This window comes from Cricetulus griseus, chromosome 8 (assembly GCF_003668045.3).
Source record: "Cricetulus griseus strain 17A/GY chromosome 8, alternate assembly CriGri-PICRH-1.0, whole genome shotgun sequence".
In the NCBI taxonomy this organism is placed as follows: domain Eukaryota; kingdom Metazoa; phylum Chordata; class Mammalia; order Rodentia; family Cricetidae; genus Cricetulus; species Cricetulus griseus.
In genome coordinates, this window is record NC_048601.1 from 58,477,952 (window position 1) to 58,492,929 (window position 14,978).

Consider the following 14,978-nt stretch of genomic DNA (forward strand, 5'->3'; position numbering starts at 1 on the left):
GAGATTCCACAGTCCTGAGGTGGTAGCGTCGGTTCCTGGAATGACTGGTCACATAGGCATGTGACCCCCCACACCAACGTGCAGTCCCCACCCATTGCAGAATGAACAAAGGGATGTGTGTGTGTGTGTGTGTGTGTGTGTGTGTGTGTGTGTGTGTGTGTGTGTCTTTATACACCTGTAACTTTTGTCCTTTGTGGTGCTAATAAAAGCAAGGTATAGCTTTATCCCACTGAACTACATCTCTGGCCTTAAATGTAACTGTTATTCTTTTGCTTAAATTAGATATGAAGAAGAGGCCCAAAATGAGACATAATAGACATGTTAACTAGTTTATTATAGGCCCTGCAGAATAGAGAGACTAAGAGAGAAGAGGAACAGGGTTAATGGCTGACTGCCATGGCTGGTCACCATAGAGAGGCAGAGAGTGTAAGAAAAGAGAAGAGGAGAGTAGAGAGAGCATAAGTGGGCAGGGGTCTGTCTTTTAAAGGGTCTGTCTTTGCATCTGCGTGCAGACTTAGTTCCCATGGAACCCTGGGCTGACCAGGGTACTGCCTGAGTGGATTCTGCCAGGTAACAGAGGCAGACCAGCATAATGCCTGAACCTTTCAGTAACATTTACTGTAAGTGCCCCACTCACTGTCACCCATTTTCAAAGAGCAAGCTGCATGTTATTTAATATCATTGAGTAATGTTTGGCATACATAAATGTTAATGATTTTGTTTTTTATTTTGTTACTTTATTTTGGTGTGATAAAGGGGTGCATTCCTTGTTCTTGCCACCATGTGGGTTCTGGGGATTGAACTCAGATGGTCAGCCTTGGTTATCAGGATTGGCAGCAAGGGCCTTTACGCACTAAGCTATCTTAATGTCATCTTATTATTTATTTGGGTATGTGTGTGCTCCAGAGTGCCTGCGGGTGCCCATGTGGAAACCAGAAGTTATTAGTGTCTTACTCTTTGCATACTCCTTATCATCATCATCACCATCATCAAATACAGGGTCTTCCACTGAACCTGAAGTTCATTGATTCAGCTATAAGGGTTGGCAACTGAGCCGCTGGGATCTGTTCATCTCTACATCCCAGCTTTGGAGTTACAGGCATACACTCATTGGCTATGCCTTGCTTTCACATTGGTGCCAGGGATCCAAACACTGCTCCTCATGTTTGAGCATCAAGCATATTACTAGCTGAATCATCTCCCCAGACCTTATTTTGCTTTTTTTGAGACAGAGAGACTCATGTGCTCAGGCTGGCTTCACACTGGCTATGTAACCAGGGAGAGCCTGAAGTTCTGATCCTCCTGCCTCCACCTCCCCAGTGTAAACATTGGTCTTACAGAAACCAAACAGAGAAAGAATACACATCCCTTTAAAGTCACCATTTTTAATAAAAAATTTTCTCATGTTGTATACAAACCAAAATTCCAAACATGCAAGCACCATTTCTGAATGATTGTAAGATCATCTGGGTACAGTGGGAATCAAATCAACAATCTAAAGAGATTATCTTTAGCAGAAATAATTTACTTGGGTCAGCCACAGCCCAGAGCTCAGGCACAAGAACAACCTCAGCTGAACCTCACTCTTTCCCATCACTTTGGAGCAAGATTAGGACAGCAGCCCTAAGACTGGAATGCTCAGTGTGCGTGATCAACAGACACATGAGCTCTTTTTAACCAACTTGTTTGATGAGTTGGTGACTTTGCTACACTTCTTGAGGAGAAAGTAGTTTCAGTGCAGGAGATGAAGCCTGCCATACCAAACTATCAGCTAACACGATAGACAAAGCCAAAGAAAGGAGGCTCATAAGAACTTCAATCTACAGCTGTGTAAAATAGGAAACTGGATGGAAATTCTTAGTAGTAGATGGTAGGGTCTGGCATGAAGAGATGACTGGCTGCTCAGGGAAGAGAGCTGCTTCTGTCCTGTAAAATTCTTATGGAAAAGAAAAATCCAAAAGGATTTAGTGCATTCAGTTTCTGCAAAACATGCATGAGGAAATAATCTGTTAAAGACTTGGAGCACATTTTAATTTCTAATTCTAAATCTCCATTTAGGTCTTAAAAGCTTTGAAAGAACAGGTTTAAGGCATCAAAATGACTAATTATAGATGATAATAACACAGGCTGGATCAAAGGAGGCAACTGGAGGCGTTTTAATTGGAAATAAGCATTTGAGATAATGTTAATAGCAGTGCAGAAAAATGAAGTTAAAAAAAAACAACAACCCAGTGTTAAGAAGTCTCTGTCCTGGGTTTGTTTTAATCATCTCCTCCACAGAGGATGAGTAGGACCTTCCTGTAGTCTCCGGAAGTGTCGCCCTGGGAGAAAGGAGAGCACAGTTACCGCAAGTTAAGTGGTTCTTATGTTTACACAGTTCAAAAATCACCTAAGTTCATTTGCAAACTTGGCTAGATTTTTCTTAGTTCCTCAGAAAAATGCTTTTTATTTCAAAAGTAATATTTTGGGCTGGAAAGATGGCTTGGGCACTAAGATCACAGAGAACCTAAGTTTGGTTCTTGGTGCTCACAGTTGTCTATAACTACAGGTCCATGGGAATCTGGCACCTTCCTCTAGTTTCCTTGGGCACTGCATACATGAGGCATATACATGCATACATACATACATACATACACATTTACAAACATATACACAGATATACATAAATAATCTTTTAAAAATAAAAGTAATACTTGTTCTGTGTTTTTAAAAAAGCACTTAAAAGAAGAACATAGAAGCACCCATAATCCATGATCTATGGATCACTGTTGTTTACATTCTGAAATGATCCTATCCCCCAGTCTTTTCTCTGTACGTATAGATCCCTATGTGATGAGACTGTAGTACAGTAACTATTTATGTCCTTATTATTTTTGGTGGTGCTAGGGACTGAACCCATGGCCATCCTCACTCTAGGCAAGTGTAGGCAAGTGCTCCATCAATGAACCACACACCCAACCTCACTATCCTGACTTTTTATAACAATATTATTTAATGATTACAGGATATTTCCCTCCCCATTGTCAGATGTTTATATGGTCTCTGATGTTTTATTTTAACAAACATTGCTGTATAAAGCACCGTGAAGCTGTGTTTTTATGAATTTCCCTCATAATTTGCTTTGAATACTTTTCATAAAAAGAAAATTACTAGGTTAAAATGGCAGATTTTTCTAATGCTTTTCATGTGTTGCAAAATAGCCTTCTAGAGCGGTCCTATAATTTCTACATGGAAATGTTTATGAGCTAATAAATACATTGCAGTTTTCCTATTTGTTTTTTTTTATTTATTGATAGTTTTGGCACTGGGGATTGAACCCAGGGCTTGTGTACACACTAAGCAAGCAATACCCCAAGCCCAATAAATCCGTTTGGGTTACTTCTTATTGGGCACTAAAACAGATGGAGCCTCTGACTTTAAGAGTTCAAATTTTAATTTCTGTCAAAATGAATAGTAATATATTATTAATTTGTTCCATTATCTGTGAAAGAATAAGTATGTATTAAAGTTGCTTACTGGCATAGTACTTTTGTCATTGTCTTTTTGTGGCACTGTCCCAGTTAGGTTTCTGTTGCTATGATAAAGACTGTGATCAAAGCAACTTGGGGATGAAAGGGTCTACTTGGCATATATACCCCAGGTCACAGTCCAATGAGGGACACCAAGGCAGAACTCAAGCAGGAACCTAGAGGCAGGAACTGAAGCAGAGACCATGGAGGATGTGCTTGTTGCTTTGTTCCCCCATGGCTGGCTAAGCCTGCTTTCTTTTCTTTTCTTTTCTTTTCTTTTCTTTTCTTTCTTTTTTTTGTTTTTGTTTTTTTGGTTTTTTGAGACAGGGTTTCTCTGTGTAGCTTTGATTTGGATCCTATCCTGGCACTGGCTCTGGAGACCAGGCTGGCTTCGAACTCAGAGATCCGCCTGTCTCTGCCTCCCAAGTGCTGGGATTAAAGGAATGCTTAAGCCTGCTTTCTTATGCACCCCAGGACCACCTGCCTGAGGGTGGCACAGTCCACAGTGGCCTGGGACCTTCCACAACAATTATCATTGAAGAAAATGCCCCACAGGCTTGCTTGCCTATTGGCCAATCTGGTAGGGGCATTTTCTCAGCTGAGGTTTCCTATTCTCAGATAACTCTAGCTCATGTCAAGTTGACAACTAACCAACACCAGCAGGAGTTCCAAAGCTCTGTGACAATTTACTCTCTCAATCCTCCCCCCACCCCCATGACTGTGTGTGTGTGTGTGTGTGTGTGTGTGTGTGATAAGACGCAGGCTGACAACAGGTGTTCTCTCTTATCACACTACACATTATTGAGACAAGATATCTATCTCATTGAACCTGCAGCTCACCAACTGGGCAAAACTAGCTAACCAGTGGGCCTCAGGGATCCTCTGGTCTTTGCCTTTGCCTGCACTGGGGTAACCAATGCTTGCTGTTACCCCTTTTATGTGGGTGCTGGGAAACCAAACTCAGCAAGCGTTTTTCCCACTGAGCCATCCACCCCCAGCCCTATGTCCTCATGCCCAAAACTCTTTCTTCTTAACAGAAGCTCTCAAATGGTCAGTGCATTTAAAATTTAATCCACAGGTCAAATATGGATGAGAAGTTTGCTGTGTAGGCAACCCAAGCTCAGAAATTAGTCTCAGCTTCATGTTTATGAGACTCTCCAGGCTTCTTAAAGAATCAAAGGAGTTAATGAAGGGTTGTGATGGGTGAGTCAGTTTTCACCACACCTACACCATCTTAGAAATCCTGGCTGTCTGGTACCAAGTAAAGAACAGTAAATGGGTGAGGATGGAATGGGGGGATGTTTTCTTACATTTCCAGCAGACCCTGCTGGCCCTCCAAAGGATTCTAGATTCAGCTGCTTCTGCCATCATTACCAGGCAGCTGAGGAAGTTGTGCCTTAAAAGTCTTCATTAAGGTTGAGAATGTAATTCAGTAATACAGAACCTGAAGCCCTGATTTCAGTCTTCAGTGTGAGTGAGCACGCACGCACGCACACACACCACACACCACACCACACCACACACACACACACACACACACACACACACACACACACACACACACTACACACACAAACATTCATTGAATTTTCATATTCAGAGGAAGAATGAGGAACCACAAGTGACTGCAATTGATGTATGCAAGCATCTAAGGAGGAGGAAGTATTCACCCTAGGGAACAGCCACTGTCAGCCTCACAGGTCACAGAACTCTGTTGTGGAGAAGAGGTTATTCACATGAGAACATGTGACCAACTATGAGTACCTTCCCATTCCTTACAAGCATCTTGTGTGAGAAACATGTAGAGTATAGGAATCTGTGGTGGGTTATTTAATGAGAAATGTCCCCACAGGCTCATGTGTTTAAAAACTTGGTCTCCAGGTTTTTGGTGGTGCTGTTTGGAGAGGTCATGGAGCCTTTAGGAGGTGCAGCCTTGCTGGAGGAAGTACATCACTGAGGGCATGCTTGGAGGTTTTATAGCCTCGCTCCACTTGCTGTTCACTCTCTTTTCAGTGTTCAGATAAAATGTGACTAGCTAGCTTCTTGCTCCTTTGGCCTGCTGCCAGGCCTTCCCTTCTCTGGAACGATAAACCAAAATAAACCATGTCTTCCTTAAGTTGCTTTTGGTGTTTACACAGCAACAGAAAGTAAATGAGAGCATGCAACTTTTATCCAATTTGTTTTCCCATTTATTGGGTGCCCTTATGGCAGGCATGTGACAGATCTGGGAGGGAAGAAACAGAGAAGCAAAAAAAAAGCAATTGAGAGCTCTTATTTGGGGTGTATACCAGTTGCAGACATAGGTCTTACTATCTCAAAGACCTTAAAGTTTGCAATATCAAATACTGGAATAGCTTATGTGAGGTTATTACTAACACACAGCTTTTCTTTTCTTTTTTATTTTCTGTTTTTGGGTAATTTGCTTATGTATGTCTGCGCACTACATGTATGCAGTACCCATGGAGGCCGGAAGAGGGTGTCGGATTCCTAGAACTGGAGTTACAGGTGGTTGTGAGGTGTCATGTGGGTGCTGGGAATGGAACTGAGGTCCCTTGAAAGAGCAGTCAGTTCCCTTAACTGCTTAGCCCTTAACTCCAGCCCCTGGTATTCTAACCTTTGGGTAGAAGGATATTTGAGACAGAGGTCAGGGGTGATGCTGCTTCTCCACACTCTGTGTACACTTGAACAGGTCAATTACTTAAAATGTTAGGGCCAGTTATACTACACATCTTTATTCAAAGCAGTTCTGAATCACTGCTCCAGAATTTTGTTTGGGACCACATGGACTTATTACTTGTGTTTAGAAGGTAAATACTTCAAACTTGTACACCATGAGAATGGAGGGACCCCAGATCCCTGAGGCAGAGGGCCATCTTTGTTGGGAATGGCATGCCAAGAGGAGGGAACCTGTAGTGCTGCACACCAAGGCCAGGCCCTGTCTTCACTGTGGTGCCCTACCTTGATGAAAGAGTACAAAGACTTCCCGTAGAGCCTCTTGAAGTTTGCCCGGATGTCCAGCATGTCAATCTCTGCTCGGGACACCATCACTCTGATGAGGGTGTCGTCATCAGTGCCTAGGCCCTGAGGGAGGCAGCAAGATCTTGTATCAGATGATGCTCTTCATGGTCCAGCAAGACAAAGACAAGGCAATAGTGACTCTGCCACAGTGCTCTTTGTTGTATGACCCGGGAGGCCCAAGGAACATCCTCATGCCTTAACTTGGGATACATGGCCCGGCACAACACACCTTTAGAACACTGTCTCTTGACCAGAAGACACTGCTGGGCCTTTCTAAAGACATGCTCTGTGCTGCTCAGCCACCTGCATCATCTACTAACCCTTCCCCACCCTGTGTAAAGCTTCCCTTAAGGTTCTGCTTGAACAGAACCTTTTCTGTTTTGCTTTTTCCCCCTCCCTTCCTCTATTCCTTCCTCCCTCCCTTTCTTTCTCTCTCTCTCTGTATAGCCCAAACTGGTCTCAAACTAAGCAGTCCTCCCTTTCCAGCCTCCCAAGAGCTGGAATTTCAGGTGTGTGCCAGCATACCCGGGTCCAATTTCTGTATATATTCTTTTCAAATCTTCACTCAAGAATACTGAAAAACTACACTCTCTCCTTGGTGTTCCTATAGTAGTGGGATGCTGAGCTGCCATCTTTCATTCTGTCTTATTGTTGGTTTTTTCTGCATGCTGGCTTTTTCTTTGAGGACAGATATTCTTCAAAAGCAAAGACTCTCCACCAGGTATGGCACAGGCTGTGATCCCAGAATTTGGAAGGCTGAGGCAAGATGATCAAGAGTTCAAGGCCATCCTCAGCTACATAGAGAATCCCAGGCCAGCTTGGGCTACTTGAGAATTTGTCTCAGAAGAACAGCAACAAAATCCCAGCACTTAGGTTCCTGGTTTCCTGTCCCCCTGGGGGTTCCTGGCAGAGCTGCCTGCACAGAGTCTAGCACAGACCTGGGAACCTAGCTCTGAAGCTAGAGTTTGTCTCCTTGGGGCACTCCTACTTCCATAAACGGTGTAAACAAACTGTATGCCTCAGTTTCTCCACTTGTAAAACAGGGCGGTTTGTGCCCCTGTGTCTGTTGTGGGGATGAATTAATCCAACATGTAAAGCCCTGGGAGCAAGGCTCCACACATCACAAGTACACAGAGAACAGCACTCCGCATAAACGACAGCAGTATTCGGTGAGGGATACAACATGGAGTCGAGTTGGATATCCCAGGGTGGAATCCAGGTGGCAAACCTAAGAAGGTGGATAAGGAAAAACCACACCACAATCTCTCAAGCAATAAAAACAAAGGCATTTACCTTCATGGACTTATAAAGCCTTTCAGCAAAATATGCAGGCTTGTTCCTCATGCACCTCACTGTGGAGAAGATGAGCAAAAGAATGAGCACAGGCCACTCCCCTGCCTGCTAGCACACTCCCATTCCCAGGAGCACTTCCTTTCTCTTAATAAGTCATCTCTATTTCCATAAAAAGAAAGAGAAGAGTGAGAAGATTACAGAAAAAAAATCCAAGAACAAAGAAAGCTGACAGTTATTCTCTGTTTCTACAAAGTCCCCCAAACTATTTCCTGATTGCTTTGCTTTAAGGCAAGAGGCCCTTCCTGAACATAGTCTGCACCCAGGCCGTCTCCCAGATGGCCAGGATCCTCAGCTTATCAAGTTCCTGGAGAAGTCATTAATAATGGCCATCAAAACAAGGGTGACTCATAGCTCCAAAATGATTACTACATCTGCCATATAAAATAGTTACTAGGGGGCCGGAGAGATGGCTCAGGGGTTAAGAGTACTTGTTCTTGCAGAGGACTGGGGTTCAATTCCCAGCACTCACATGATTGCTTACAACCGCCTGTAAGTCAAGTTTCAAAGGATTTGATGCCCTCTTCTGACCTCTGATGGTACAAGGCATGCCTATGGTACACACACATATATGCAGGCAAAACACCCACGAAATAAAAAAAAAAACAACTTAAAAATCAGTTATTAAACCCAACCACCCATTAAGTTGCCAGATACAGAGAGCATGGCATTATCTTTCTCCTATAATAAGATAAAGAAAAAAAAAGTGCTAAGGGGGGAAAAAAGCCCCCCTGGCACAACAGCAGTCAGACCATACAAAATATTTCTTTTTGCTTTGCTTGTTCAGTAAGTTTCTCACATAGCCAAGGCTGGCCTTGAACTCACTGTGCAGCTGAGCATGATCTTGAACTACTGATCCTCAGGGCTGCCTCGACCTCCCAAGTGCTGGAATTACAGGTGTGCACAACATGTAGCTTTGCAAATCTTTCCTGTTTAAAGTTGTAGAATAGCCAGATGGGGTGGCTCATGTCTATGATCCTAGCACTCCTAGCCAAGATAGGAGGGATTGCTACAAAGTTCAAGGGCAGCTGGGCTATTGAATGAGACTATGTAGAAAAAGAAAAATCTGGAGCTAGAGAGATGGCTCAGTGGTTAAGAGCACTGGCTGTTCTTGCAGAGGACCCGAGTTTAGTTCTTACCACCCATGTGGTGGTTCTCAACACTCTGTAACTCTCGTTTCAGGGGATCCAACACCCTCTTCTGGGCTCCACAGGTATTGCATATATGTGATGCACAGACAAACATGCAGGCAAAATACTCATGCACAGAAAATCATTAAAAAAAACAAAATAAAAAAAACCCAACAGTTCTGGAAAATCATCTGTGTATGATGGCACGTGGCTGTGGGTCAGGTATTTGGGGACTGATGTGAGCAGGTCACATTAATCCAGGAGTTCCAGACCAGCCTGGCCAACTTACTGAGAATCCATTTTTTTTTCTCCTTTAAATTCTAGAATGTACCCTCAGTAATTGAAACAACTTTAATTTCAGAAAAATCACAGCTCTGTAACTCCATGACAACATCTGGATACTAAGAAGGAACAGCAGCAGAATTAACTCTGTGGGTCATCAGCTTACCTATAGCCAGCAGGGCGTCTTCAAAGCTACCAGACGTTTCGGATTTAATACTCTGCTCAATGTCCTTCTGAGAGATCCTTTTGTATTCATCAAACACTAAAACCAATAACAAGATAGTGCGATTTGGAAAACTGGGCTGGTGTGATGACTGGTCTGCTAAAGGCACTTACAGCCGAGCCTGATGACTGGAACCCACGTGTTGGAAGAAGAGAAATGACTTGGGCTAGTTGTCCTCTGATCTCCACATGTGATCTGTGACATTTGCATACCCATACGCCTGTACACATGCATGTGGGTACACACACATATAACATACATGCACACTCTCTAAAAGCAAGTGAACACATAAATAAATGTAATAAAAGCTTAAATACAGGAAACTAAAATTTATGGAGAGAACGAATACATTTTAACAAGCTTATGCTACTTAGTTTTTCGGCATATTTCAAGAGGAAACCAATTATTACTGTGGGTGAGGACCCAGGCAGGATGTGGCCTGGTGGACCAGGTCCATCAGGAGGAAGAGTGCTGAGATCTCTGGAGAATACCAGGCACTGAGGGAGTCTTTGGGTACATTTGCTTTCTTCTTGTTGAAGCACACAGGGTCTGGTAGCTCACACCTGCAATCCCAGTATTTGGCAGGTGAAGGCAAGATTGGCAGTTCCCCAGTCACATGAGATCAAGGCCAGCATTGACTACATGAAATGTCAGCCTTGGATGTCACCTATGTACTCTTCTTCCATTTGGCTCATTAAGATGAGAACAATTCAGCCTCCTCAAGACTGAGTCACATCTGGTAACAGTTGGTTGTATCTTTTAATAGATTTTTCACATAATTAATTTTTTCTTGCTTTTTGCCAAGGATTTTTTTTAATGTGATGAATGTTTCCCTCTCTTCTTCCAGAGACTTCTTAGGACAGATAACTGTTTTGTTTCTCTCCTTAGTGACCTTCACTGGCATACTGTCTGGTTCCCTCCATCCATGTAATCCTCACAGTTATCAGTCAAAGGGTACCAGCATCCAGCAAATCACATCATCACCTTGGCCTGGCAGTGTCCCTCAGAGTGACCTGCCCTCCAATGAAATGGTTTTCTTTTTAATTTTGCGTGGTCAGGCATGGTGGTGCACACCTTTGAAACAAGCACTTGGGAGACAGAGGCAGGAAGATCTCTGAATTTGAGCCCAGTCTGGACTACATAGTGAGTTTCAGGCCAGCCAAGGCTACACAGTGAGACCCTATCTCAAAATGAATTGTGTGGGGGTGTGGTATAGTATGTTTTAATGTGTGTGCATGCATGTGGAAGCCAGAAGTTGGTGTCAGGTGTCTTCTTATTTTTTATTTATTTTGATTAATCAATTTGAATATACTTACCACTGCTTAAGCCTGCACTCATGCATACAAAGGCCACAGAAGGATGCTGGTGTCTGCCTCTCTCACTCACTGTCTTACTGCTTAAGGACAGGGTCTCTCACTGAACTGGAAGCTAACCATTTCAGCTAGGCTGGCTGGCCAGTGAGCTCCTGGGATCCACCCGTCCCTGCCTTCCAATGCTGGGCTTACAGGTGCTTGCAGCAATACCTGGCTCCCCCCGCCCCAGGGAGTGTGGGATTTGGGCACAGGCCCTCACACCTGCCTAGCAAGCACTTCCCACTGAGCTATCTCCCTAGTCCACCACTGTATTTTTTTTTTGAGACAGTTCTCACTGGACTGGCCTGCCAGCAAGCCTTGGGGATCATCCTACTCCCATCTTTCCTGCCTAGAATTACTGGAGCATTCTGGAAGCAGCTTAAGCACCTTTATTTCTGTTCTCATGGTTTCAGATCTCCCTCCAATCTTGGGAGCCACTGGTACTTTCTATTTTCCTTTTTGTGGGTGTATATTTGTCAAGAATCAAAGGAGCTAATAAGACCCCCCACACACACACACCCAAAGTGGAATGAAAGCTTCAAGACAGAAAATTATTAACAAACTCTTCATTCTGGCCATTATAGCTGGTTGGTAACAAGATTATTCGGTCTACACTACGTAAAAAGTGCTTAAAACATTGTCTTGGTGACTTATCAACAGGTAATTTGTTTTGTTTTTTGAGACAGGGTTTCTCTATTTAACAGTTCTAGATGTCCTAGAACTAGCTCTGTAGACTAGGCTGGCCTCAAACTCACAGAGACCCACCTGCTTCTGCCTCCTGAGTTCTAGGATTAAAGGTGTGCACCACCACCTCCCAGTCTGAACAGGTAATTTTTAACTGCTCAACTACAGACTTGGAATTACAAATTCTTAGTAAGTAAATGCATCCCAGGACCTGCAGTTCTGGGAAAGCGCCACAAGGAGGAGCTCACATAGTAAACAGGCAAAGAGAGCCAATAAAAGAAAGCCCCAAGTTTCATGGTGGTATATGATTTATGGACAAGAATAATTGCTTATTATTATTATTATTATTATTATTGCCACTGAGGAATATCTAGAATAATTACAACTTGTAAATGTGTCAAACTTTGCAGTTATGTTGTGTTTTCAATTTAGCAAACCCATTCTCCTCAAATTCCCTACAAGCTCTGAAACTCCATGCCTCTGACAGGGAGATGGTGGTTTACAAAATTATGATGCCCATGAAGGTCTAAAGAGCTCATCTACAAGATGAACTGCCCTATTGAGTCCTTACTGCTGTTTATAAGAAGACTCAGCCTGACAACAATTTTCTATAATGGTTTAGTGTTCTTCCCCCACAACGAAGTTAAAAGCACATTGCAAAGTCTAGAAATTACCAGAAGCAAATTAGGGACATCACACAAAGGAAATAAAAAGTGAAATTACCCACGGCTCATCTTACTCCATGTAAACCCTGAAGAAATCTATCAGCGATGCTAAATAGAAATAAATATCAACTGACATTTGTTTAAATTGGTTCCTCAGGTAGTTTACTTTCTTGTGTAAGTAATGGGAAATGACTGTTTTGGGGCTGTGCTAGAGAAAGGACCAGCTAGGAAGGCTGGTTTTCTGGGATAAGGAATGCTAAATTATTATGAACATTTTGTATCTCTGTCAATTACTCAAACTAATCTTTCAAAATTGGCCTTCATTCATATATTTGATTCCCACTTTTACACCATTAAAATCTAATGGTTTAGTTCGTTTTCTATATCATGTTGGGGAAAGGTCATCGTGAACTGGGAAGCACTATGATCAAGACACATTATAAACACATTTGGCATTGTCAAAGAATAAATTATATATATATATATATATATTATATATATATATATATATATATATATTTGGTTGTTGGAGACAGTTTTGGAGCCTGTCCTGGAACTCACTCTGTAGTCCAGGCTGGCCTTGAACTCACAGAGATCTGCCTGTCTCTGCCTCCCAAGTGCTGGGATTAAAGGTGTGTGCTACACTACCCGAAAGATATCTTTTTTTAAAAAAGGTTATCAGGGGCTGTAAAGATGGCTCAGTGGCTAAGAGCACTTGCTGCTTTTACAGAGGACCTGGGTTCAGGTCCCTTTACAGCACCCACTTGGTGGCTGACAATTGTCTATAACTCCAGTTCCAGGGCCTCTGGCACCCCCTTCTGATCTCCAAGGACACCAGATGCACAACTGGTTCATAGACATATATTCAGTCAAAACATTCATACACATAAAATAAATTAACCTTAAAAATTTTAAGGCTGTCAATCATTTTAGCAGAGTTGAGTGAGGTGGTGAGGTAAGTACTCACCATGCAGCAGATGGTTCCGATTCCGGGAACAGAGGATGCTTAGGAATTTCACCTCGTCTGTCCCCCATTTCTTCTCTCCAGCCTCATACAGGTCCTGGTACCAAACAAAGCATGAGTCTAAACACCAAAAAGGATGTGCCAGTACCTGGGCAAATAGGTCTAAAGTTTCTAAGAGTTGAGCTGGCTTGGTTTTATTTTGTTAGTTGGAAAGGTGAACATGCTGTACACACACACACACACACACACACACACACACTTGCGCACATACACACATGCAATCACACACTCAGTACTTTAACCTCATAATGGCACAAAACAACATGCACTCAGCAGAAATCAGGCTTTAAAGTTTGAATTTTGATCTTTTCTCGAGCCAGTCTATATAGTTTGAGACTTGCATAGCATGGGCCAAGCCCTATGCTCCATTCCCTGGCAACACACACACACACAGACAGAGAGAGAGAGAGAGAGAGAGAGAGAGAGAGAGAGAGAGAGAGAGAGAGAGAGAGAGATTCTCTGGGATCCTCATGTGGCCCCAGTGTGAAAAGGAGACCTAGAATCCAGGAGTGTCAATAGTGACTTGAGCTACCCCAAGTCCCTCATACCCCTGAAAGAGTCCTGTTGATCGAAGATTGTCTATGGGAGTCTTTTACATATCACACCTCAGCCTAATACACCCTAAAGTAGAAGAGGCTGCCTACCAACCAAATGAGGCCTGTCTTACAGAAGAAGCTGCAAGAAAGAATTTACAGTCCACTAACCTGGGCGTCCTGCTTCACGAGTGCATCATCCAGGTAATTCCCTTCATCCCTGCCACCCTGCGGGTGAAACAGAGGAGAGTAAGCGAGTACCCATGCACATCACCCAGGTAATTCCCTTCATCCCTGCCACCCTGGGTGCTCTTAAGACAGAAGGCCTGGAGACAAGATGCAGGTTAGAGAGTTAGGACTGCCGTCTTGTATCATCAGGGCCTGGACCTATGCCCTGGAGATGCTCCCAGTGGAGTGTGAACCCCATTGTGACCCTTGATTTTGCAAAGTTGTCTCTTCCATTAGAAGAACATTAACATCTTTCTCCCGGCTCCCAACCCCACCCCTGCACTGACACAGCTGATTCAGTCTTCTTAACTAGTCAGTCTTCATTGGTCAAGAGAATGCTAGACCTGAGGTAGAACTGTTGAAGCTGATGCAATGCCAGTGCCAAATACACCAGCTCCAGCATTGAGGGCCACAGGAACCCCTGAAGGGATACGAATGAGTGATAGACAGGCACTGCCTTCCAGTTTGGAAGACTGTTCTTTAAAAAAAAAAAAGATTTTTAAAAAAGTGCATGCATTGTGTGTGTTGTATATATGTGTGTGTCATATGTGTGCAGGTGCTTATTGAGGCCAGAAGAGGGCAGTCAGTCTCCTGGATCTGGAGTTACAGGTGGTTGTGAGCCATCCAATGTGTGTGGGGGGTTTATTTAACTCAGGTCCTCTGCAACCTCTCCAGTCCTGCCACTGTATAAACGTCTAAAACACAGAAAGTTATCTCTCCATATCCTTGTAATCCAATGCACTTTGTAATAGAGGTAGCTGGCACAAACACGGGACCCATGAACAGTGAATTAAAGTAGAAGAAATGGTTGGGCATGCATGACTAGCCAAGGTCTCTGAAGGAGAAATAAGATAAAGGGATAGAGCAGCCCGGGGATGACACCTGGGGAGTGCTCATGTTTAGGAGACTGAATGACTGAAGGGCGGGTAAAGGAGGGTGCATGTTTCAATCAACCCAGCATCCCCTATCAGAAGCCATCA

The 14,978-nt window shown here is 43.3% G+C and overlaps 1 protein-coding gene across 2 annotated transcripts in view; it reads right to left on the reverse strand.

Annotated features, from left to right (window-relative positions):
- Positions 1-1,365: 1,365 nt before the first annotated feature.
- The window catches only part of Anxa4 (annexin A4), a 50,836-nt gene continuing 37,223 nt past the window's right edge, over positions 1,366-14,978 (reverse strand). For both annotated transcript variants that reach the window (XM_027428606.2, XM_027428608.1), the window contains exons 8-13: positions 13,942-13,998; positions 13,181-13,274; positions 9,456-9,551; positions 7,821-7,879; positions 6,468-6,590; positions 1,366-2,321 (exon numbers count right to left, since the gene is read on the reverse strand). In XM_027428606.2, the coding sequence (XP_027284407.1) occupies positions 2,262-2,321; positions 6,468-6,590; positions 7,821-7,879; positions 9,456-9,551; positions 13,181-13,274; positions 13,942-13,998 (489 nt within the window). In that variant the 3' untranslated portion in view covers positions 1,366-2,261. The remainder of the gene's footprint in view (positions 2,322-6,467; positions 6,591-7,820; positions 7,880-9,455; positions 9,552-13,180; positions 13,275-13,941; positions 13,999-14,978) is intronic.